Source organism: Mobula birostris, chromosome 7 (genome assembly GCF_030028105.1).
Source record: "Mobula birostris isolate sMobBir1 chromosome 7, sMobBir1.hap1, whole genome shotgun sequence".
Lineage (NCBI taxonomy): Eukaryota > Metazoa > Chordata > Chondrichthyes > Myliobatiformes > Myliobatidae > Mobula > Mobula birostris.
Genome location: NC_092376.1, coordinates 113710990 through 113737544, shown reverse-complemented (window position 1 = coordinate 113737544; position 26555 = coordinate 113710990). Strand labels below are relative to the sequence as shown.

The 26555-nt window shown below is 42.8% G+C and overlaps 1 protein-coding gene across 1 annotated transcript in view; it reads right to left on the bottom strand.

Moving 5' to 3' along the window:
• Window positions 1–9378: 9378 nt before the first annotated feature.
• LOC140200382 (E3 ubiquitin-protein ligase NEURL3-like) overlaps window positions 9379–26555 on the bottom strand; it is a 36110-nt gene continuing 18933 nt past the window's right edge. The window contains exons 2-4 of the mRNA XM_072263636.1: window positions 18162–18707; window positions 16615–16737; window positions 9379–12777 (exon numbers count right to left, since the gene is read on the bottom strand). Of these exons, the coding sequence (XP_072119737.1) occupies window positions 12539–12777; window positions 16615–16737; window positions 18162–18707 (908 nt within the window). The 3' untranslated portion in view covers window positions 9379–12538. The remainder of the gene's footprint in view (window positions 12778–16614; window positions 16738–18161; window positions 18708–26555) is intronic.

Here is a 26555-nt window from a genome sequence, read left to right as displayed (position 1 = left end):
TTGCCTGGACTAGGGATCATGTTTTATGTACAAGGGTTGAGTGGGCAAGGGCATTTCTCATTGAAGCGAAGGGGAATGAGAGGCCATTTTATAGAGGTGTATAAGATCATGAGAGGCATAAGACAGCCTTTATCCCAGGGCAACAATAGCCAGTGCCAGAGGACATTTGTTTAAGGTGAGTGGGGGAAAATATAAGGGTAATGTCTGAGGTGGGTTCTTTGTATCTACAGTGGCAAGTTTCTGGAATTCGCTGCCGGGGGTGGCGAGAAGAGACAAATGCATTATGGGCATTTAAGAGACTCTTAGAAAGGCATATGGATGAAAGAAAAATAGAGAGTTGGGGATTATGTTGGAGTGAAGACTTAGATTTTGAAAATAGAGTAGGTTAAAAGGTTGGTACAACATCATGGGCCAAAGATTCTGCACTGTGCTGTACTGTTCTATGTTCTGTGTTTTAGGTAGAATTGATACCATTCCAACTGTGATTGTGAAGCAAGCAGATTGATTCTGAATGTCCGTGAGAGAAGAAGGCTCTCCAGTTATGCCATGATGTAGACATATCCACCGCAACTCATCTGCAGCAGTACCCAGCCCCATATGTTGACCTGAAATCTAATCTGTTACCTTTGATAAATATCAGAAAACAATTTGGCTCTTTCTACATGCACATTCTGCAAGGTTTTAGCTTGCCATGACCTTGGTGCAAAGCTGTTTTTGATTGCTTGTTCCTTCAGTTACACAAATACTGTGTATTTGCTTAGAGTTGATTCATGGCCGCTCTCCAAACAAGGAAACCAAACAGAGCTCCTGCAATTGGTTTCATTTTGCTGTGTATTTAGAATGAAGCTTGGCCAACATTTATTCCCTCAATGTAATTCAAACTTCTGTTGCTTGACCCAACTTGATACAATCCTGCTCAGATAAAAGCTGAGCAATTGCAACAATTGTGGAATGATTTCAGTTTGTTGTCTGAGTACTGTAAAATTTCTATCCACTTGTTTAATGTCTGTATAATTGCCCTTTTCAATACTGGGCTGAGTCTACTATTTCAGACACATTTACTAGGAAACCGTCACTGATAGCAGTTATCTGCAGGTTACAACATTTTTATGCAGTTCACATGGCAGACCCTAAGCAATAGAGTCTGCTTGGAGCTTCTCTAATCCGTCCTAGAGTAGCCTGTTTTTCCAACTTCAACACTATCGTAGTTGATATCATTGACTTGGAAACTAAAATCAATCAGAAGGGTCTGCCAAGTTAAAAAAAAATGAAGGGACTCCTTGCTTTTAACAATAACTCAATGTGCTTCCTCCTTGAATTATGTATCATTGTGACAAACCTTGGAAACGTTTTTCACAAAAGATGATATCACTGTTGAAAATATAAACTACTTTCCCTACCTTGGCAGCATTCTCTCCTCAAAAGCAGACATCGACCTGAGATCAACCATCGCCTAAGTGGAGCCCATGCAAGACAAAGGAAAAGAGATTTTGAAGTGTGACCTAAAGATCCCAAACCCTTTGCTCTTGTTATGAACCAGCAGCAATAGATATGAATTTGAGTCGCGTTTTTATAAAATGAACAACGACCTTTATTAACCTCTACTCAAAAAAACATGGAACAGTAAATGAACGATTAGCTTAAATGAATGTTTTCAGCGTTATGCGTCTGTAGTTATCAAACAGTCAAACGTAAAGACAATTCTTAACAGATCTTACTTAAGCACAGTCCTAAGGTGGTAATTTAATAAGTCCAAGTGATTCCTGAAATATTCGAGAGGAGAGACTTCCCAAACCAGCTTTGGACCAGTCCCCAAGGTGAAGATGTCACTGCTGACGCAGCTCCCAGCCAAATGCCTTGTCTGAAGTTATGACGCAGAATACGATTTCTCAGCGTAACTGACCTTTCGACAAAGTGATCATCACACAATACCCAAACCATGTCAGGGTTAACAAAACGTGCGTGCCATGTACGGACGGTTCCAACTGTCAGTCACACCCATAATGCGCCCAATGCCGCTGGTTAACCCCAATCCTCTTGGGGTTCGTTGGGAGCTGGTGATTCTTCACTCTCACTCTCTCTTCTTCTCCGATGGCGTAACCACCAACGGTGAAATCCCACCAAAACGAACTACGCAACAACTGCAGTTTCCCCTTTTATACCAGTTGGAACATGCCATCACGTGACATCACATCACCCCACTCTCACAAGACAATTACATCATTCCAATAGCAGTGCCTGTGGCCACTCTGGTGATCATGTCTGTTATTTGTAAGTAGGATGGCGTGCACAATCCTGATTTGATGGAGACAAACGTGAGATCACGGAGGAACATCTGGTGAAACTTCTGAAATGCCTGTTTCGCTGCCGCTGCTACTGTGTGATCCAGAATCTCCAGAGGGGAAGACCCCGAATCCTCGGCTTTGCTTGTTGCTCAGCAGCAGGGCCAGGGTCGAAGCACTCAGCAGAGATGGTGCTCGGTGTCAGAGGGCTGGTCGGAGGCTCAAAGTTTTTGGACGGACTCAGAGTCCGCTGCGGTCGGGTGTTTCCAATGGTGCTGCATCGGCAAGTTTGCGGCGCTTGGAGGTTCATGGCAAGGAGAGTTTCTCCCTTCTGCCGCCTGCGTGAGATGATGAGTCTATCGGGACTTTGAGACTTTTTTTTTTACCATGCCCATGGTCTTCTCTTCATCAAATTACGGTATTGCTTTGCACTGTTGTAACTATATGTTATAATTATGTGGTTTTGTCAGTTTAGCCTTGGTCTGTCCTGTGTTTCTGTGATATCTTACTGGAGGAACATTGTATTATTTCTTAATGCATGCATTTCTAAATGACAATAAACGAGGACTCAGAGTCCTCATAATCTCATCTAATCTGATCTAGCATAAGACAATTACATCATATTCACGAGATACTCATGGGACAGGTAACACTCAATAGACCAGTTGTCCTTCCTACATTACTGTATGAAACTGAATCATAGAGCACCTAAAAACTCTGGAACAATTCCACCAGTGAAAAAGGGTCTAGTGCTTTCCCAGTATATATGGCAAATAAACTTTTCTCCCAGCTTCCATCCAAGTACAGGTATCGATTATAACTGGTGTTTCTTTTTTTTTGTAATTTATTTTATATTGAGTTTCATCATCAAACAAACATTTCCATAAGATGTATTTCAGATACTGTACATACATTTCATATAATCATATTTGTCACAAACCTCCACATAATATTTATCTGAGGTATACACTTATAGAAAGGAGAGGAAAGAAAGAACAATCGAAAGAAGAAAACTATGTACAGAGTAGGGAGTGATTTTTTTTAAGAACATATTCATTGATTGTGAGAATAAAATCAGGCCCGTGAGGTGTTATGTAATTAAACCATTTTTTCCAGTATGAATAAAATTGTTCCAAGTTATGATTAACAGATGTTGTTATCTTCTCCATTTTGTAAATGTCCATTGTAATTTCCATCCATACATTTAAAGTTGGGCTCTCCTGTGATAACTATTTCCTGGTAAGGGTCTTTTTACCAGCCACCAGCAGTACATTCATTAAATATTTATACTTATCTCTTTTCAACCATTCTTGAGGTATGTACCCAAAATATATGGTCTTACTCTCTAAGTGTATTTATCTGTTAGTATATCATTGAAATTCGCAGAATATAACATAATCGATCTACTCCCTGAACAAATAAGAACCAAGAAAAGTGAATAAGAAAAAGAAAGGTAACAAAGGTGTGGTTCCAAGGCTGGGGTCTCTAGATGACCCTGGGTTGAGCTGGAAGAAAAGTCTAGCCATGGGGGTTAGTCCCTCCTACCTGTGGGTTGAGAGCCCCTGCTGCAGTTCCTATAAAAGTAAGTGAAAAAAAACTATGTCCATTACACAGAAATGACTTCCCTGTGTATTCCTCCCATGCATATATTCTCATTTAGTTGGGGGAAAAGGAATGAATAAATGAATTTTTTAAAAATTGAGAAATATAAAATTCACATTATAATACGTATTTAAGTATATCACTGTCTAATTTTGCTTCCGTTTAGTTTATCAGCACTTTTAAAGTTAGCCAAACCTTATGGCTCTTCTGGAAGAGGTGAGGGCTGCCCTTGGAGAGCTGACAGTCTCTTCCTAAAATCCTTCTCTCGTCCTGTTCCCATCCCCTGCTTATAACTGATGTTTCAATGACAAACTCTTCCATCTTCTTCAGAGATGATGCCTGGCATTTCTAGTCTGGTTGTATTTATAACCCCGTAGTCTATCCCTCCTGATTGGTTAGTCCTCATCCAATCAGGCTTCCACTCTCCCACCTTGTTTATAATCGAATTCCAATTCTTACTTAGAGCAAGACCTTCATTTTTGTTAAAACTCTTTTCCTCTAGTTTTATTTCAATGGCTTCCTTCATCGGGCGGTTCCAAAAGCCATTAGCATGGCACGGTTTTGTGCCATCGAAGTCAATCCTATGGGCTTTGCAAATGCAATGTTCGGCTACCACTGATTTCTTCAGGTAACCAAAATGGATACACCTCTTGTGCTCCTTGATGAGGGTTTCCACTGTGCGTCCCGTCTGGCTAATATATGCTGCTCCGCATTACAAACATAGAAAGCCTACAGCACAATACAGGCCCTTCGGCCCACAATGCTATGCTGAACATGTACTTACTTTAGAAATTACCTAGGCTTACCCATAGCCTTCTATTTTTCTGAGCTGCATGTACCTATCCAGGAGTCTCTTAAAAAATCCTATTGTATCCACCTCCACCACCATCGCCGGCAGCCCATTCCATTCACTCACCACTCTCTGCGTAAAAAACTTACCCCTGACATCTCCTTAAAACTGTGCCCTCTCGAGCTAGCCATTTCAGCCCTGGGAAAAAGCCTCTGACTGTCCTCATGATCAATGCTTCTCATCATCTTATACACCTCTATCAGGTCACCTTTCATCCTCCGTCGCTCCAAGGAAAAAAGGTCAAGTTCACTCACCCTATTCTCATAAGGCATGCTTCCCAATCCAGGCAGCATCCTTGTAAATTTCCTCTGCACCTTTTCTATGGTTTCCACATCCTTCCTGTAGTGAGGCGACCAGAACTGAGCACAGTACTCCAAGTGGGGTCTGACCAGGGTCCTATATAGCTGCAACATTACCTCTCGGCTCTTAAACTCAGTTCCATGACTGATGAAGGCCAATGCACCGTATGCCTTCTTAACCACAGAGCCAACCTGCCTAGCAGCTTTGAGTGTCCGATGGACTCGGACCCCAAGGTCCCTCTGATCCTCCACACTGCCAAGAGTCTTACCATTAATACTATATTCTGCCATCATATTTGACCTACCAAAATGAACCACCTCACATTTATCTGGGTGGAACTCTATCTGTCACTTCTCAGCCCAGTTTTACGTCCTATCGATGTCCCACTGTAAACTCTAACAGTCCTCCACACTATCCACCATCTCCTTTGTGTCATCAGCAAGTTTACTAACCCATCCCTCCACTTCCTCATCCCTTCACTACCTTTGAGGTCCTGCTTCTCAACTTCTTTCCTAACTCCCTGTAGTCTATTTTCAGGACCTCCTCCCTTTTCCTGCCTACGTTGTTGGTACCAATATGTACCATGACCTCTGGCTGTTCTCCTTCCCACTTCGAGATAGGATAAATGTAAGCAGGCTTTTTCCACTGAGGTTGGATGAGACTAGAACTAGAGGTCATGGATTAAGGATGAAAGGTGAAATGATTAAGGGGAACATAAGGGGAATCTTCTTCACTCAGAGGGTGGTGAGAGTATGGAATGAGCTGCCTGCACAGGTGTTGGATGCCATTTTAATTTCAACTTTCAAGGGAAATTTGGATAGATAGGCACATGGATGGGAAGGGCATGGAGGACTATGGTCCGGGTGCAAGTTCATGAGACTAGGCAGTTTAAATAGTTCAGCATAGACTGTCTGTCTCTGTGCTGTAGTTTTCCATGACTCTGTATTATTCTAATTACTTCTGACAAAATCTGACTTTCTTTGTCTGCACGTGGCAATCAATAGTTTATTTTTGATATACATCCACTGCAAAAGTTCACCCAAGGTCTTGGGAAAATTTTGGTCAAAGACCTGGGTTTGAATAGAGCCCTTTACGTGCAATGCTGATGATGTAATGCTGACTACTTTTGAAATAGGCATTGGAGAAATCCAATTTTGTGAACATGTTTGATTCAGTAACTCCTTACACAAGTTTTGTGAAGAACGTAATCCATATTGTTCATGCTCAGAAGTCTAGATTTAGTGAACTCCATCATCTCCACACAACTGTTCAACATCCTGCTGTGCACATAACCAAAATGGTGTGGCCCACTTATTCTGGTTGGTTTTTCCCAAACCTACCATTTCATTATAGCTACCCGGTTCCTTTGATACTTCTCTCTTTAGAACCGATGGGACTACCTGGGCTTTAATAAACTGCGTTTGCTTCTGTTTGACAGTGATGTACATATTGTACTGTATGTGGAAGTGGAGATGTCTTCAATACATTGTCATACCTTTGTGTCAGGATACAACATTGAAGATTCACGCCTGAAAACGTTCCTCTGTCTAACCTGAGCTTACTCAGCTAGTCCTTCCTGATTCAAATTAATCTATTTTTGCTTCAATAATAAGTCGCTGGTCACTGTCATTGATGTTGCAATATGCACTCAATTTCTCAAGTGTGAAACTTCACCAGGATCACTTTTTAGTTCGCTAGTACTTGGCTGAACTTGCTTGATAGGTGTCTTGACTTGTTATCAAATAGTCTCTGGCAATACCAATCTGTGTCAATATTAATCAACGCCTTTTCTTGAAAGTCTGTCAGCTGCTTTTAATGTACAAACCTAGTTCCCATTGCCTGAATGAATTTGCCAACCCTGAAGTCATCCTTTCTGTTGTAATTTGAAATTGCCTCTGAAGCTACTTTGATTGTTTGACTCAAGCTTGGATCTGTACTCTGTTGAAATCTGACCTTTCTCTTGGCAACTGACACTCCTGAGTTTTCCAAACCAACAGAAATATGCCTATGCTGTCTTTTACTACAGCAACCGACTGTGCTATAGAGCATTGGATTCTGCTATGGGTCTGTGAGTCTAGAGGGCAATGATAGAAATCACTAGTGGTAGATGACATCCTTTAGCATCCATGGGAGAGATGATTTTACACGTACGGTATGCTTGACTGTTAAGTTTTACACGCTGTATATCTTTAAATGTAATTGTTCATCTTGTGGTTCATATACATGAAGCACAATCTAAATCAGCATCAAAATTGTAATCTTAGGATAAGTTATTATGCAAACTAATGTGCTTATTAATTGTATCAGTTTCTTGTTACCTGTTTCACACCTATAGCTTTCAGGTAATTCTAATGTTGTTGGATTAAAGCGATCTTCCAGTTTCTGCACAACAGCTTTAATCGAGATATCTTTCACCATAAATCTCTTATGGAGCAATCTCCCCAGGAATCGTGCTTTCTCTCTCTCTCTGATCAGATCAGATTAGATCAGAAATGAATTTTAAACTGCCTCAAACCACTTGGTCTAAAGAAATAAAGGAAATACTTAAGATTTTTTCAACTTCTCCGAAAGCCAGCAATTGATTTATAGTGTTCAGGGTCTCATGTGAAGCTGGGTGGGCCTCCACTGTCCTGTTCAATCAGCCATGATAACGTATGGGTCCACAATCTCCAGCAACTCAGACAAGACTAAAGTTTTCTCACCCTATATCTACACTTTGACATTCTCCAACAGATGTTAACATAGGGAAGTTGTTACATTCCGTAGCACAACTGAGTAACTCAGCGGATTCCAAGACTGAATTAAAATGAGTTAAAAAGTTCAGATTACCATAGGTTAGCTGTTACATCTGGTAATACATGCACCCACAGGGACAGCTGGGAAGCAAGGGGAAGAACAGCAACATGAGTCAACCATTTCATTGGCTTCCCCACTCATGCTGGGGAATATCCACTGGATAAACAACAGCCACAATACAGACTTTGATGGCACAGAGAGTATTTCTCTGCACACCTGAAATTAGGAATTTAATCACTTAAAGAGGTATTTGTAGTATCGAAATATATATCCTTTGTGTAGTATATTTAATATTTCAGTGATATTGCAAAGACATTGTTTGATTAAGCATTCTTTGTTTGTTTACATAATTCACTGTGGTCGTATGTAAGGAGTACATGAATGACATACACGAAATGCTGGAGGACTGCAGCAGACCATGGTCCCTACGTTGAGGCCACACTCAGGTTGGAGGAACAACACCTTATATTCCACTTGGGTAGCCTCCAACCTGATGACATGAACATCGAATTCTCAAACTTCGGTAATGCCCCACTTCCCCATTCCCATTACCCTCTCTCACCTCATCTCCTTACCTGCCCATCACCTCCCTCTGTTGCTCCTCCCCCTTCCCTTTTTTCCATGGCCTTCTGTCCTCTCCTATCAGATTCCCTTTTCTCCAGGCCTTTATATTTGTCACCTCTCTGCTTTCCAGCTCTTCACTTCACCCGTCCCCCTTACCCCGTTTCACCAATCACCTGCTTGTACTTCTTCCTCCCTCCCCGACCCTCTTACTCTCACTTCTCATCTCTTTTTTCCAGTCCTGCCGAAGGGTCTCAGCCTGAAACATCGACTGTACTTTTTTCCATAGATGCTGCCTGACCTGCTGAGTTCCTCCAGTATTTTATGTGTGTTGCTCTGGATTTCCAGCATCTGCAGATTTTCTCTTATCTTGTGTGCTTTTCTTGAATTTCCAGCATCTGCAGGTTTTCTAATGTTCGTGACTGGCCTTTTGTGTGTGTAGCTCGGATTTCCAGCGTCTGCAGGATTTCTAATGTTCGTGACTGGCCTTTTGTGTGTGTAGCTCGGATTTCCAGCGTCTGCAGGATTTCTAATGTTCGTGACTGGCCTTTTGTGTGTGTAGCTCGGATTTCCAGCGTCTGCAGGTTTTCTACTGTTCGTGACTGGCCTTTTGTGTGTGTAGCTCGGATTTCCAGCATCTGCAGGTTTTCTACTGTTCGTGACTGGCCTTTTGTGTGTGTAGCTCGGATTTCCAGCATCTGCAGGATTTCTAATGTTCGTGACTGGCCTTTTGTGTGTGTAGCTCGGATTTCCAGCGTCTGCAGGATTTCTAATGTCCGTGACTGGCCTTTTGTGTGTGTAGCTCGGATCTCCAGCGTCTGCAGGATTTCTAATGTCCGTGACTGGCCTTTTGTGTGTGTAGCTCAGATTTCCAGCATCTGCAGGGTTTCTGATGTTTGTACATAAATGGCGTGTATCCTTCTGCCACCATGTCGTATGTGAGCGCTTCACTAAAGAAAACCAAGTACACAAATATTCCGGCTCCCATGTTTTTCTTTTAATTTGTTTCTGGAGTTACAAAATATAACACTTTAAACAAGAGCACCATATTGTAACGCTACAATTTCGATTACAATATACTGTAGAAGTCACAAAATTACAACATCACACAACTTAATATATATTCAATTGTACAGAGAAAATTTACAAGGATGTTGCTGGAACTTGAGGACCTGAGTTACGGGAGAAGGTTGAATAGGTTAGGACTTCATTCCCTGGAATGCAGGAGGACGAGGGTAGATTTGTGTGAGTGATAAGGATAAGATAATGCAAGCAGGCTTTTACCACGGAGGTTGGGTAAAACTAGTGCTAGGGGTCATTGGTTAAGGGTGAAAGGTGAAATGTTTAAGGGGAACCGCTTCACTCTGATGGTGGCGAGAGTATGGAGCGACTTGCCAGAGGAAGTGGCAGGCGTTGGTTCAATTTCAACATTTAAGAGAAGTACATGGATGTGAGGGGTCCAGGTGTGGGTTGATGAAACAAGGTAGGATAATAGCTCAGCACAGACTAGATGGGCCAAAGGGACTCTTTGTGTTGTAGTGCTATATGTAACCGGGGTTGGGTGGAGATTCAGTCTGTTAAACGAGATATAAAATGTAGGTTATGCAAGTGTTTGCATTGTAAAACAAACCCCTGATACAGGTGTAGGAGATATTAGGATGATTAATAGTCTGGCCCTAGTGAGAGGGTTCACAATGTACCAGAGCACAAGGGGAGTGGGCTGAGGGGAGGAATGCCAATGGTGAGAGCTTTAGCAATTGAAGGAATAACATCTTTGATCGTGTGATTAAAATTGGGAGTGTGCGAGCTGGAATGTTGAACGAGTACAGAAATCCTCAAGGGTTACAGGGCAGGAAAAACATTTACATACATACAAAGCCTTAATTGCAATCTCCAGGCTCCATGGAGTTTTTGACTCTGAGTTTCAGAGGTGTATTGGCAGGTTTATGATTTAAAGCTACAGCATTAAATTGTTTCAAATCCAAGATGTGGAGTTGCCCATCAGTCAGTGCCAACTTCACTGATGATCTAGTTTACATCCCAAACATTTTCCACACGTGCTCTGATCCACTCCAGACAAGTTCCCTAAAAACCTTTATTGTTGCTTAGAAAACAACAGCCGGAAAACCCAAACGGGATACAGAGAGAGCTAACCATTATGCAGCTGCTTAATGGAAGGAGGAGGGAGGCAGATAATTCTCCCAAGGACAGAGAGCCGACTGAGAATGAATAGATATTATTTGAAATTCTGGACAATACTGATCCAGGAAGGATTGAGAAATGTTAGGGTTCACACATCAACACGGGGTGCAATTGATTTCCAGTGAACATGCTTCTGTAAGTCTACAGACCTGCTTGCTTCACCTGTTACCTCTCCTTCAGCAGTCTCTAAATCATGAATTTTTCTTTCGTTACCTGGTCGCAATTGTTTCCTCTTTAATAATATTGTTGGCTGCTTGCTCTAGCTTTTCTGCAGCCTTATTGAGTGGGGACATGTCCTTACTACATTCAAACTCCTTTTCTGTTACTCCAAACTAATCACGTTTCGCTACTTTTGCAGCCCTTCCCTTTCTCACACAGACTGTGTTGTTTCACATCTGTTATTCTTTTCCTCATCACTCCTGTCCTCCCCATCTCGTCCTTCTCCCAGCTTCCCTGCATTTAAACGTTCTCTCTGGGTCGTAGGGCAATAGAGTCAGAGTAACACAGCATGGAAAAAGGCCCTTCAGCCCAACTGATCTGTACTGACCGCAGCACCCTCCTTGGAAGTCCCGGTTACCTGTGCTCGGCCCATAGTCCTCCAGGCCCAACTCCTTCATATACATATTCAAATGCCCCTTTAAGTGGCATTATCCCCATCTCCGTCACTTCCTCTGGTAGCCCATTTCAGGTAGCCGTTGCCCTATGTGTAAAGAACTTACTCCCAGATCTCAATCTCCTCCCTCTCATATCAGTGCCTGTCAGCTTTGGACCCCCTAGCCCTGGTGAGAAGCCTATGATTGTCCACCTTATCCATACCCCTCATGATCTTGCAAAGTTCTGTGAGGTCACCTCTCATTTTCCTGCACTCTGGCACGGCCAACCTCTCCGTGTATCTCAGACCCTCTAGTCCAGGTGGCCTCTTCTCTACTGCACTCTCTCCAGATGACAATGTTTTCCCTACCTCCGCTCCTTATTTCTAAGTTCTACCCAAGCGGCCTCATCAAATGACCTTTCAAGAATGTCCTCTCTAAGCTTTGCTGTTATGTCCTCCCTTGTCAAAAAGACAATACCCCCTCCAGTCTTACCCGTTCCTCCGTCAGACCTAAAGCATTGGGATCCCGAGGCATTCAGCTGCCAGTCCTGCCCCTCCCTCAGCCGTGTTTCTGTTATGGCCACAATATACCAATCCCCAGGAGCAATCCACGCCCTCACCTCTTCAGCTACATGTACTGAAATAGATTCATTTTAAAACAATGGTCCTACCTGCGTTTTCACTGTAAACATAACTATTCTGATTGCTAGCCTTGTCTTCCCACTGACTTTTCCCTCTCCTTCTCCACTCCCTGCCCATCTAGTTTAAACCCTCCCTGGTGTTCAAATCAAACTTCTCTGCGAGGATATTGGTTCAAATGCAATCCATCCCCCTTGTATAATTCACTTCTACCCCAGAAAGGATCCCCATGATCCGAGAACCTGAGTCCTTGCCCCCTGTGCCTGCTCTTCACCTGGCCTACCTCTGGATTCACTCGCACAAGGCTCCAGGAGTAATCTGGAGATCACTACCCTCAAGGTCCTGCATTTTAATCTCATACCGAACTCTCAGTGCTCGTTCTGCAGGATCTCACTCTTTCTTCTACCTGTGTTATTTGTACCAGCATATGCACAACCTCTGGCTTTTGCCCTCCTCCTCGAGAATTTTCTGCAGCTACTCACAGACGTCCTAGGTATCACATTTACAGTGGACCTCCATAACAAACTGCACTGTTTATGTCCATATTTACATTATCCTCTTCTGGATTTTGTGTCCAGCTGCCGCAAGATTTCCCCGCTAGGATATTGGGCCCAGCTAGGATATCGTTTTGTACTGCAGCAGTCCAAGTGTTTATATTCAAAAGAAGGTCACTGGTACTGTCCAACAGGTGAGTCATGGACTAATCCTGAGGCATTAGCTGCGGAATGTCTTGATGATCTCGTTGATTGGTTCTCTGCAGATTGGGCATGCCGATTTCCTGCTGAGCAGCTTCTGCCCACAGCCGTAGCACATACACATGTGTCCACATTTGTATAAAACAGAGTCCACTCGTTGTGAGAAACAAACCACGCAGTCTTCATCCAGAGACTCGTAGCTCTGGGGATTGTAATTTGCCGGTGGCTTGGAAATGCAGGGCCTGGTTTCAGAACGGCCTGCAATCAAAGGTTAAATTGATTATTAGACAAGTACACAATGCCTCTTCTTAAGCACTCCCTCTCACCCCTCCCCAGTGAGGCAAATACATACCAGTGATGGATAAGGGGAGCACCGTACCGTAACAGGGTGGCACAGTGGCATAGCGGTTGGCAAAATGCTACTAAAATGCAAAGATCAGGGTTCAATTCCTGCCGCTCTCTGTACGTTCTCCCCGTGACCTCACAGTTTCCTCCAGCTGCTCCAGTTTCCTCCCACATTTCAAAGGCGTACGGTAGAATTATGGGCATGCTATGTTTGAGCGGGAAGCTTGGCGACACCTCCGGGCAGGGTGCCCTGCACAATCCTTGCTGATTTGATTTGTAGCAGGCGACACAATTCAGTGTAGGTTTCAATACACGTGAGACAAATAAAGCTAATCTTTAAAGAGATTACACATACTGGAAAAATGATACAAGAAGAAAATCTCTGGGAAGTAATATTTTTGTGCTTTCTATTTATGCCAAGTTGGCAAAGTTTGGAATAATATCTTTAAGGTTTGTGTAGTTGTCCCAATAAATAGTTCAAATGCATGCAACAAGAGATGATTTGCATTTCAGGGATTATGAGGAAAAGAAAAAAATGCATCAACATCTAAAAGATTATAAACAGTTACTTCATGTATTTAGAATTTTTAAGTTAACATGGATTTGTATTAATAAAAATTCCATTCAATTCCACTAGAAAACTACAAGGGGATATTTAAACTAGTGAAATGGTGTTAGCTAATATTTAGATTAGGCAGAATTACAGGTCAGGTGAGGGAAAAATACTCAATGCTTCAGATTAAAGACCCATCGTCAGAACTGGAAAGGCATGACAAAGAGAGTTTTAAATTGCAGAGGGAGGAACAGACAAAGGAAATGCCTGTTGGTCATGACAAGAGTTACTGTAACTCCTGTCTGAGCAAGAACCTTCGCCTGCTGCAATTTACCACAACAAGTCTACAATAGATGCTATCTCACCGGCTCTTCACTCTGCTTTGGAGCATCTAGGCAACAGCAATACATACATCAGGCTGTTGTCTGTCGATTAAAGCTCGGCATTCAACACTATTATCCCCTCAGTACTAATCAAAAACCTTCACAAACTGGGCCTCTGTACCCAGATCCTTGATTTACTTATCGGGAGACTATAGTCAGCGCGGATTGGTAATAATATCTCCTTGTTGACAATCAACAGAAGAGCACCTCAAGAATGCTCTGTCCCTAACTGCATGGCTTCTGCAGCCATTAATGATGAGGGTCCGGCAGCCTAAGGTGGTTCTGGAAATCGAACTGAGGTTCTGGCTGATAATCTGGGGGGTTGTTCCATAAGACACTTGTCAATTTGGAGGTCCAGAGTGATGAGGCTTTCGAGGTTAGTGGCACATCCCAGGTAGACAGCTCACCTTTCAAGCGCTCTGAGAGGTCATGACGTCTGAGAGGTATTTCCAGTTTAAGATGGAGCTACTGAAGTTGTGTGACTGCTTACCAGGAGATCAGAGGGCAAGAAATATAACTAAAAATGTTACTAATAACACCTTTTCTGAAGTAAATTGTGGTCGGCTATCACCGCAAACAATGAAGAAGCAAGGGGAGGCGAAGCTGATTCGAAGGATGGGCCACGTGGGAGCATTGTGAAGCCAGAACGCAACAATGTGCTCAAGACATGGCCGCAGAGGGAACTGTTACTGCTGTCACTACTGGAGTGAACAATATGGAGAGGAGTCAATGCGGAGGAGTTTCAATGTGTGTCCAGTAGACCCGGGTGTGAGGTTGGATTGTGCCAAGCGCTGAGGCGATTTAGTGAGGTCAAGGATGGCTTCAGGTCTGTCGCTGCACCAGGCCCAGGACTTAGAGCGAGGTACTACTCGGTGCTTGGACAATTTAAAAGCCAGCCCAAATAGACTGGAAAGCCCAAGTGCGGAGGTGAGGGTTGGGCTGATTTTGTTCATTCTCCTGCGATGTTCATTCCTCTCCCTGGTGGCTGCTGTCTCTCCAAGTTTTGTGATGTTTTTGCCCCGTTGATATGATGAACTTGAGAGTGAGGCTTGGGTCTACTAGTCCAGCTGCTCCAGGGAGCAGATCTAAGGACTCAATCCAGTTCGGAATGCTGTTGTTTGCATGATAATGTGTGTGTGTTCTTCCCTCTTTCTCTGTGCAGTAGTTATGGTCTTTCTTCTTTTTAAAATGGGTTCTTCGTGTTTCTTGCTTTGTGGCTGCCTGTAAGCAAACACATGTCGAGGTGCATAATTTATACATTCTTTGATAATAAGTGTACTTTGATTTGATGGTAATGTGTCAGCAATGCTTCAGTATTCCAGCCGCAGTCTGCCGCGAGGGTCCTGAATTCCACTGTGTAATCGGCACTGAGCGTGAGCCTTGACACGGGTGAAGTACCCGATATGCTGTCCACCTTCTGCTTCCCAGATAGTCAAAAACCCACGCATCTCTGCAGATATTTACTGCAAATAATTGTTGTATTGTCCCAGTTAGTGGCAGCCCAGGTCAGAGTTCACCCAGTCAAGAGAGAAATAATTCTGGCTCAGTCCGTACAATACAGAGATGGCTGGAGCTCGAAGCGTAAGACACACTGGGACAGGAAATTGCGGCATCAGGTTAGGGAATCTGTCGAGGCATTCGGGCACCAGAATCCAGGGCTTAGAGGTTGACTATCATGGGTTTGCTGTATCGAGACAGAGAGCTGGAAGAGAGTGTCAAGCAGCTGGTCAGTGGCTTCCTGCTGCTTCTGATCATGTGCTCATGTCAACAGCTGAGTTCCTTTAGGCAAGCAAGCACTGCTGGGTCAATCTATGGTTCACTCATCCTGACAGGAAGCGTAGAGGAGGCTTGACCCAAAAGCAGAGGAGTGGAGACGATTCAATGATGAACAATAACTTTAATAATAGACTGCAAGAATGACAAGCTACGGGGGGGGGGGGGGTCGCAAAATGAGGGAGAACAGATACTAAACACAACATCCAACAATACAGCTGAAGCTGAGGAGCAACTGGTTGAGCTGCAGGTGATGAATTGGAAACGAGTGGCAGGTGACTCCTATTCGCTGGGAGAGAGTCAGGGAGGAGCCTGCTCGTGCAGGTTTGACAGATTCTAATTGATCCTGATTCTGTGATAGGCTGCAGAACAAAGTTGTCAAGGAAAAGGTTACTAAAAATGGTCTGGTAAGAGAGGGGTTAGGAGCAGAATTATGAGGAAGTAGAGGTACAGTTGTGATCTGTGTCAGGCTAGAGGATAAGCCACATTTAAGGAAAGAGGAAGATGCTTAAGGATGGGAAAGATTAATCTTCAGAACAGCTACGATATAATCTGGAGACATGGAACTATAACAGAAAGCAGGGTGGTAGCTGATACAGTTAAAGGAACCGTAGAAGAATGTCAGCTCATTAAGGATTTGGTCACTAACCTATCCACTGCTTTGAGCAGTGAAGAAAGGGAGAGTCAAATATGGATCACAAGAAGGTGGAAACACGGTGGAATTGGGAAACAGAAAATAGTACTCCGCTGAGATTAGGGCTGAGCTGAGTAGAAGGAACTTCGGTCATAGTCTCAAATTATTCTCTTCTCAGATACCTAAGTGAAATTCAGGATGCTCCATAAACTCATCTCCTAGATACAAGAATTCTTCCAACCTGAGATCTCCCAATCAGTGAAGACCACAAGTTTATGTTAAACCTGAAACCAGATTCTAACTGTAATGACACACTGTTTCCTTACACAATGCTATTCAGTCCAATGAACAGCTAATTTTAGAAGAATTTCCAAGTAAAGTCCCTTTTGTCTCCTTATTGCTCTTACCATTGTTGGGTATTGCAGGAGAAACAGGTGTCTGAGGATGTACTGTCCGAGGTTCATTGCATCTGACAGTGACAGATGGCTGTTCTGGCAACTTGCTCTGGGATACAAGTTTCACACAGGGATCTGAAGAGGTAAAAGGAAGAGAACTTTGCTCAGCAGAATGCACATTCTGAGGTATTTATTCATGAGGTATTGCAGCTATAAGAACAGAGTAGAGGCTCAAAGCATGATGAAATACTCTCAGCTAATCTGCATGGATACAGCTCCAATAACAGTCAAGAAGCTTGATACCAGCCAGAGGAAAGCAGTCTGCTTTATTAGTACCTCATTCAGCACCTTAAATAAGACCATAAAACCTTAAGATATAGGAGCAGAATTAGACCACCGATTCTGCTCTGCCATTTCATCGTGGTTGATCCATTTTCCCTCTCAGCTCCAATCTCCTGCCTTCTCCCCGTATCCCTTCATTAGCCCTGACTAATCAAGAATCTATCAACCTCTGCCTTAAATATATCTAATGCCGTGGCCTCTACAGCTGCCTGTGACAACAAATTCCACAGATTCATCACCCTATGGTAAAGAAATGCCTCCTCATCTCCATTCTAAAAGGACACACCTCTATTCTGAGGCTGTGTCCTCTGATCTTAGACTCTCCCACCATAGGGAACATATTCTCCACATCCAGTCTATCGAGGCCTTTCAATATTTGACAGATTTCAATGAGGTGACCCCTCATTCTTCTGAATTCCAGTGAGTAAAGGCCCAGGGCCACCAAAAGCTCTTCATATGACAAGCCTTTCAATCCCAGCGTCATTTCCGTGAACCTCCTTTGAACCCTCTCCAATGTCAGCACATCCTTTCTTAGATAAAGGGATCAACCCTCCATCATCTAGTCCCACTTAACACTGACAGCCTCTGTCACACACCTTCCTCTCGCCTTGTATTGCTATGTACTGGCAATTTTTCCCTCCCCCTCTCAACGCTGATGCTAAGTTTTGACCAAAAATGTTGATTTACTCCTTTTGCCTCCATAGATGCTGATCGAGTCATTAAGTTCTTCCAGGGTCTGCTTTCTCATTAACTCCCTCCCTCATGCCCTTCCATGGGTGTTGATACTGACGTTCTGAACTGTAGTTCTGTGGTTTGCTGGAAGCTCATTCAGATCCTGGTGTGAGTCTCACTGTGGGACACCTGACTATGGCACGTTGATCACTATAGCCAGCATTTCCTCCCGCATTCACAGCAATCAGTTTAAACCAATGGCTAGCAACTTGTACAGGGTAATTTTTTCTTCCCTGTCTAGAGATCTAGGGCCATTTCTTCTGGTCTGCCTGAGATGATTTAACTGAGCAAACACCAGCAATTAAGTTTAGACCCTTTTATTCTGTATAGCTATTCTATATTCTATATAATGCACACTGTGCATTTCATCATGAGGCCATCAGCAAAGTAAAATTATATAATCCGAACAAAATATTCCCATAGGATACAATACAGAATGAAATAATTTCAATATTTCTTCTTTAAAATTCCCATTAATCCCTTACCTTCGATTTGAATTCCTCGAGTCATGCCATATACATCTATCATCACCCACAATGGGTACGCTACCAACAATCCATCCATAAGGAGGTACTTCCTTCCTCCGTTTATACTATACAGGAAAAAGCCTTGCTTGCTCATCCAGAAAGAAATAACAGTTCCCTCTTGTATACCATCCTCTGGTAACGCCTTGGCCCAGAACCCATAAACATTTTCTAGATCTGGGCAGATGAACTTTGGAAGAGCGTTGGGATCCATGAGGGAAGGGTCAAATAGGGTGCAGCCTAATCGCAATGCACCGTTCCACGTGACATCCACCTTTGTGATCTTCACTCTCACTTTCTCCTGGATGTGGACGGGTCGGTTAGTGAAGGTGATCCCATTGCAGAATCCAAAGTTTCTCCATGCGCACTGATTGGATGAATCCAGCCTTATCTGGGACCCTTTGGTGTACGGATGGAAGAACAGGGGATCACGTGAGGTAACTGGTTTCTGACAATGCTCTGTCTCCCTTTCACAAATAGCCAGTTGGTTATTTCTTTGCTCTCGTTCTGCAAAAAGAATCAATGGAAAATCTGTAGTTAATCCTGAGCAATAGCTTGATGTGCTGATTATTTTGTACATGTAATTGGGGTACAAATGCAAAATGACGCTGAAGTAAAATAGAAAATACTAGAAATCTTCAACAGGTCTGCAATACCCTTCACAGCAAGAGAAAATAGAGGACACCCAGGCCTCTATTTCCTTAGCATTTTTGAAGGGAGAAATGAAGTGAATGTTTCAAGACAATAATTGTTTATTAGAACTGCAGGTGAGTATTTGCATTTTTTTGTTTTTATGACTGAAAGTTGCTTAATATTGTGTTTTATGTCATTCTATTGAAAATTTACCATTTGGAAGTAATATATCCACACTGGAACTAATCCCTCTTTGGAATATTAGAAGTTATCACACCATTTAACAGCACCAAGTGAGAAGTGAATGGCTTGGTAAGAAGTCAATTAGAATGACCATTTAGATTGCAGATTTAACATTAGTAAATCTGACAACATTGCCTCTTTGATGGCTTTAGTGTTTTAACCCTGAACCTACATTTGGATATGTGGACCAGGGTCAGGGTTTTGGTTTAGAATAAGCAAATAAATTTTCTAAATCATTTAATAATTTTTATCTTTGATTGATGAATTGAACTAATCATGTTTACCAGAAGGTGTGAAAGTTTAGCTGTTAGGATGACATGATATTGTGCTGTTGTATGCATTGACACACAGTATGCTCCTAATAACTGGGTACATTTGTGGAACTGCGAGCCAGAGTAAAGGGTGGAACCGGATAGAAGTGGTGAAGTGTGCATTCTGAATGCAGGAAGTGATTGAGAACACTTAGCGTGGTGAACTGTGAGGAGACCACAATTGAACCAAACAGCATGAGTAAGACAATCCATACTCTACTGTAGCAAGGCGCATGCCTCCGAAAAAAGGGATAAAAAAGGGAAATGTTATTGTTGGCACGCTTTGTCAGACCAGAGTCAACAGAGCACAACAAGGACAGAGCAGTCCCCAGGAGAGGTTCTGAGGCAATAACCGTGACAAGCTCAGATGTATAGCCACCGACTTTATTAAGTACACCTTTGTATACATAAGACCATAACCATAAGACATAGGTACGTATAGGTGTACATCTTCAAAGACTGGGTGGAGGAAAACTGAAATGAGCAATCACAAAGCCATCATGTACGGAAGCCGTTCAGCTCCTTGGAACTCTTCCACTACTCGCTTCAACATGATCTGTACCTCAGTCCCTTCTCAAAGCTAACTAGAATATTCCTTGATCCCTTTATTCAACAAGCATCTATTGATGAATTTGGAAGTTCTGGCCATCACAGCTTTCCATGGAAAGGCCACCGATATTATCACCAAACTTTTAGATGTCACTTCTTTTCCTGAAGGTCTGATTCAAATACAGGTTGACCTTTACTAATCCGACTACCTGTAATCCGGTTCCTTCGATAATCCGGCACTGAGTATGCTTAATGTGATCCTTCTGTAATTCAGCATTTTCACTCATCTGACACTCTTCAGGTCCCAATGTTGCCGGATTAGTGAGGGTCGACCTGTACTATCATCTGTGAGCCTGTTGGTTTCCTTATGGATAACTCCAGCATTTAATAAATTTTATCATTTAACTTGGTTCTTATAATTTACGCTTCAGTCTTCAATAATCAGGAGAATATACTCCATGTTTGTGTAACATTTCATTGTAATGTATTCACTTAATTCTTTATGGGAACAAGAACCAACAATCAGTCCTGACACTGTACCTATTTAATTATGAAAAGAACAGATGAGATTAAACTGGAAACAAGCAGTGCTTTGTTTTGTGAATGTGCTCAAGGAGGCGCGGCAAAGCTCACTGGATCTGCCTTTCCACTCTCTGGGTATACGAGGATGAGGTAGTAAATTGGATTAGTAATTAGGTAGGAGATGCCAGAGAGTGGTAGTAGATGGTTGGTTCTCTGGCTGGAGGCCAGCGACTAGCCGTGTGCCAAGGTGGAAGACCTGTTGTTGTTTATCATCTATATCAACGATCTGAATGATAATGTTGTAAATTGGATCAGCAGATTTGTGGATTGAGGGTGTAGTGGACAACAAGGAAGGCTATCAAAGCGTGCAACAGGATCTGAACCAGCTGGAAAAATGGGCAGAAAAATGGAATATGGAATTTAATGCAGACAAGTGTGAGGTTTTGCAGTTTGGGAGGATGCACCAGGGTAGGACTTACATGCTGAGTGGTAGGGCACTAAGAAGTGTGGTAGAACAGGGGGATCTGGGATCCAGAATTGCTTGAAAGTGGTGTCACAAGTAGATAAGGTCAGAAAGAGAGCTTTTGGCACATTGGCCTTCAAAAATCAAAATATTGAGTACAGGAGTTAGGATGTTATGTCGAAGTTGTGTAAGATGTTGATGAAGCCTAATTTGGATTAATGTGTGCAGTTCTGATCACCTACTTACAGGAAAGATACCAATATGATTGAAAGTGTGCAGGCAAAATTTTACAAGGAAGTAGCCAAGACTTGAGGACCTGAGTTATAGGGAAAGTTTGAATAGGTTAAGACTTTATTCCATAGAATGTAGGGGTATGAAGGAATATTTGATAGAGGTAAACAAAATTATAAGGGGTATAGATAGGATAAATGTAAAGCAGGCTTTTTCCACTGAGGCTGGATGAGGCTAGAACTGGAGGACCTGGGTTAAGAGTGAAAGGTGCTTCAGGGGAATTTGAGGGTGAACTTCTTCACTCAAAGTGTGGTGAGAGTGTGAGATATACATGTGATCAGTGTGGAGAGAGTATGGGATGTACATCTGATCAGTGTGGAGAGAGTGTGAGATGTACATGTGATCAGTGTGGAGAGAGTGTGAGATATACGTGTGATCAGTGTGGAGAGAGTGTGGGATGTACGTGTGATCAGTGTGGAGAGAGTGTGAGATGTACGTGTGATCAGTGTGGAGAGAGTGTGAGATGTATGTGTGATCAGTGCGGTGACAGTGTGAGATGTACATGTGATCAGTGTGGTGAGAGTGTGAGATATATGTGTGATCAGTGTGGAGAGAGTGTGAGATGTACTTGTGATCAGTGTGGAGAGAGTGTGAGATGTACATCTGATCAGTGTGGAGAGAGTGTGAGATGTACATGTGATCAGTGTGGAGAGAGTGTGAGATGTACATGTGATCAGCGTGGTGAGAGTGTGAGATGTACATGTGATCAGCGTGGTGAGAGTGTGAGATGTACATGTGATCAGTGTGGTGAGAGTGTGGGATGTACGTGTGATCAGTGTGGTGAGAGTGTGAGATGTACGTGTGATCAGCGTGGAGAGAGTGTGAGATGTACATGTGATCAGTGTGGAGCGAGTGTGAGATATACGTGTGATCAGTATGGAGAGAGTGTGAGATGTACATGTGATCAGTGTGGTGAGAGTGTGAGATATATGTGTGATCAGTGTGGAGAGAGTGTGAGATGTACTTGTGATCAGTGTGGAGAGAGTGTGAGATGTACATCTGATCAGTGTGGAGAGAGTGTGAGATGTACATGTGATCAGTGTGGAGAGAGTGTGAGATGTACATGTGATCAGCGTGGTGAGAGTGTGAGATGTACATGTGATCAGTGTGGTGAGAGTGTGGGATGTACGTGTGATCAGTGTGGTGAGAGTGTGAGATGTACGTGTGATCAGCGTGGAGAGAGTGTGAGATGTACATGTGATCAGTGTGGAGTGAGTGTGAGATATACGTGTGATCAGTATGGAGAGAGTGTGAGATGTACATGTGATCAGTGTGGAGAGAGTGTGAGATATACGTGTGATCAGTGTGGAGAGAGTGTGAGATGTACGTGTGATCAGTGTGGAGAGAGTGTGAGATGTACGTGTGATCAGTGTGGAGAGAGTGTGAGATGTACATGTGATCAGTGTGGAGAGAGTGTGAGATGTACATGTGATCAGTGTGGAGAGAGTGTGAGATGTACGTGTGATCAGTGTGGAGAGAGTGTGAGATGTACGTGTGATCAGTGTGGTGAGAGTGTGAGATGTACGTGTGATCAGTGTGGAGAGAGTGTGAGATGTACGTGTGATCAGTGTGGTGAGAGTGTGAGATGTACGTGTGATCAGTGTGGAGAGAGTGTGAGATGTACATGTGATCAGTGTGGAGAGAGTGTGAGATGTACATGTGATCAGTGTGGAGAGAGTGTGAGATGTACGTGTGATCAGTGTGGTGAGAGTGTGAGATGTACGTGTGATCAGTGTGGAGAGAGTGTGAGATGTACGTGTGATCAGTGTGGTGAGAGTGTGAGATGTACATGTGATCAGTGTGGTGAGAGTGTGAGATGTACATGTGATCAGTGTGGTTAGAGTGTGAGATGTACGTGTGATCAGTGTGGAGAGAGTGTGAGATGTACGTGTGATCAGTGTGGAGAGAGTGTGAGATGTACATGTGATCAGTGTGGTTAGAGTGTGGGATGTACATGTGATCAGTGTGGTGAGAGTGTGAGATGTACATGTGATCAGTGTGGTGAGAGTGTGAGATGTACATCTGATCAGTGTGGAGAGAGTGTGAGATATACGTGTGATCAGTGTGGAGAGAGTTTGGGATGTATGTGTGATCAGTGTGGAGAGAGTGTGAGATGTACATGTGATCAGCGTGGAGAGAGTGTGAGATGTACGTGTGATCAGTGTGGAGAGAGTGTGAGATGTACATGTGATCAGTGTGGTTAGAGTGTGAGATATACATGTGATCAGTGTGGTTAGAGTGTGAGATGTACATGTGATCAGTGTGGAGAAAGTGTGGGATGAGCTGCTGACAGAAGTCGTGAATGCGGGTTCAATTTCAACAGGTAAGAGAAATTTGGATAGGTTCATGAATATGGAGAGTTATGGTCCGGGTGCAGGTCGATGGGACTAGTAATGGTTCATGGACTAGATGGACTGAAGGGCCTGTTCCTATGCTCTTGTGTACTATGACTCTATGATTCTGTGACTTAAATAGAGTCTCACAGTGAGGTGAGCATCTGGAGAATGTGTGTGTTCTACAGGCACGTTTTCATTGAGTCACCACAATTAACTGTGGCTACACTTTATAAAGAAAGTTAGCCATACATCTGCAGTTAAAAGTAGAAGACCCCTGATACTCCTTGTTTCCCAGGAGCAAGATGACTCAGGAGTGCAGTAAAACACGTGAGGGTGTTCAGCATCCTTCTGGATGAACACACGTTAACATTCTGTTGTCTGCCATGTTTGTCAGGGCTGTTTTTGCCAGGGAATCTAGGTGTGTTCATCCAGAAAGCTGACTGAACATTCCCACTGGTTTCGCTGAGCTGAGGCTCAGTCAGCAGATACACAGCATTGTGTTAAACTGAGCCCTACATTCCAAGAGGATTCCAGGTTCAATTGCTCGTCTATCCTGAATTAAATAAGTCAGGGCATCAAATTAATCCACTCAGATAATGAACAAATATGGACAAGCATTAGAGTTGCTAAACCTGGCTGGAGATATTCCTGACGATTTTATGAAAATGTGTCACGTATGAAGCGCCAGTAGCATGATACTGTTTACTTTTTAACTTGTGTGTTAATCACCCAATTATTTGTTCATTTATTTCTGGTGATATTACTTCATGTGCTGTGTGTGTGAGTTACATGCACTGTGTTGTGCATCTCAATCCAGAGGAACATTATTTTGTTTGGCGGTATACATAAACTGAACTTGAACTTCTGTCAATTTCTCCATCTGGTCCATCAGTCTTTAGGATGCATGTAAAAACAAATTCAAATGAAACTTAAAAATGCTTTTTTTTTTAACTTTTACCCCACAGGTCAATGATTTTTCTCACACAAGGTTCAGGAAGTTAAGGATCAGTTCCAAAGGACTCGAGACCATTGGCAGTTTGAGTAATGTGTCTGCAGTAGCACATTCCATGTGGTGGAATTCTAACAAAACCTGATACGTTTCCTTTATGTGCTTAACAACCCTTTTTTTTGGTTACAGATTTTTTTTTGTGCCCGTAGCAGGGCGTTGGTTGCTTACAGTGTTAAGGCTTGTCCTGAGCTTGCCTTTCCCAATTTGAGACGTCACTTGGTTTCTGCATGCCCTTTACACGCTGCATCCAAGACACAGATTATTCTAAACTAATTGGAGCTTTAAAAAGCTCATGTTTTTTGACTTTATGTGTAGAGGCTGAAAAGTCATAATAATAATTGGATGAGCCAGATGTTCACGACTAGAATAGTTGGAACCAACAACTGACTTTACATCTGATTATGGAAACTCCCTGCAGTATATTGGATGAAGATGTTTTTTATGTTTTAGGGGGAGGGTGGGATTGAAACTTGTACCTGGTGTGGCTGAAACCTGCAGCTTGATGCAGTTGTAGTGAGAAGGAGGATGTTAGAACACCCACTACACTATCTAGTTTAGGTTTCAGTGCTGACACCTTTCAGCTTGAGTACACTTCAAAGCAGCATCTTGCTCCAGCAGTAAAGTTTTAAACTTTCCTCAAAAAGCAAAAAAAAACAAAACATTGATTTATGGCAATCTTAAATAAAAGCAAAATTGTGAAGTCAGCTGATCAGGCAACACTGTGACTAGAGTCTGTACCTGCTTCACCGGTTGACCAACCAGAACACCAACAGAAATAACTCCCGTTGTTCAGAAGCCTCAGGAGTTACAGCTTACTCTCCACCTTTACCAAGAACAGTGCAATATCTGCTTCAAAATACAACAAGGCACATAAATGCAGGAACATCACTTATTGCCTAAAGAATAATCTTACGAATCTCAAGGATAGTGCTTCTGTGTCCTATTTTCTCAAGTCTCCAAACAAAAACTAGCTACATTAAAAATAGGTATTTTTGTATAATAGTGTGTAAGAGTTTGTTTGTGCAGTCTTTATTTACATCTGATAAAGATCTCAGTCCTGCTCCTCCTTCATCACGGCTTAGTTCTGACAGTGGGAGGTATACTACCTGGAAATTATAGTTCAATGCCTTAATCTCTCACAGGAACTGAACACGGATACACAACAGGCTGAACTGAAGAAAGACATTCAGGCTTTTGCTAATTGGTTTCGCAGAAATGTATGCACCTGATTGCATAATTGCATCTATACATTTTATATTTCTCTAATGATATAGAATTAATGTGGCTTGGCATCATGTTCAGCACAGACATGATGGGCCAAAGGACCTGTTGCCATACTGTAATGTTCTGTGTTCTATGAAGTGTTATATTGAAGAGTGAAAAACTGGAGAAACAGGATCTGAGAACTGTCCAGTCAATTCCAGGTGGTGTGTAACACAGTTCTTTGTCGATATGATTTATAACTGACTAAAGTTATGAACCATTCCAACACATTTCATTATCTCATGTTGTTAGATACTCAAATTGCAGTCATGCAACAGCAAGATTTACAGTAAAACTAGTAGCTGCTTTGAACCGCTCTGACTTTCATGGGCCGTCATGCTCATTCCACCACACAGGAGGCATTTTTTTGGGTGACTGCTAAACAGGTATTTCCAGAGAGTAACATGCTCCACAGATTCTGTGTGATTGGGCCCTTCGTAATTTCAGAGTTTCACTTGCTCAACACTTCCATGCTGGGCCGTGGCAATGGCCAGATTAGCACTTTGCTGCCTGTTGCCTCCTCTAGCTGAGGTAATCCAATTCCAAGGCCACTCTCCTAAACGGGAGATCAAGGGTTCATATTATTCTGAGCGATGAGAAAACAAAACCCATCTCATCCATTCTAAGTGTAATACTGAAAGTGCAAACAAACATTACAGCAGTCCTTGGGTTCCCCAAACAACCCCATTCACTCCCTCTGCTTATGTTGTCATTTTGTTATTAGTAATAATATTA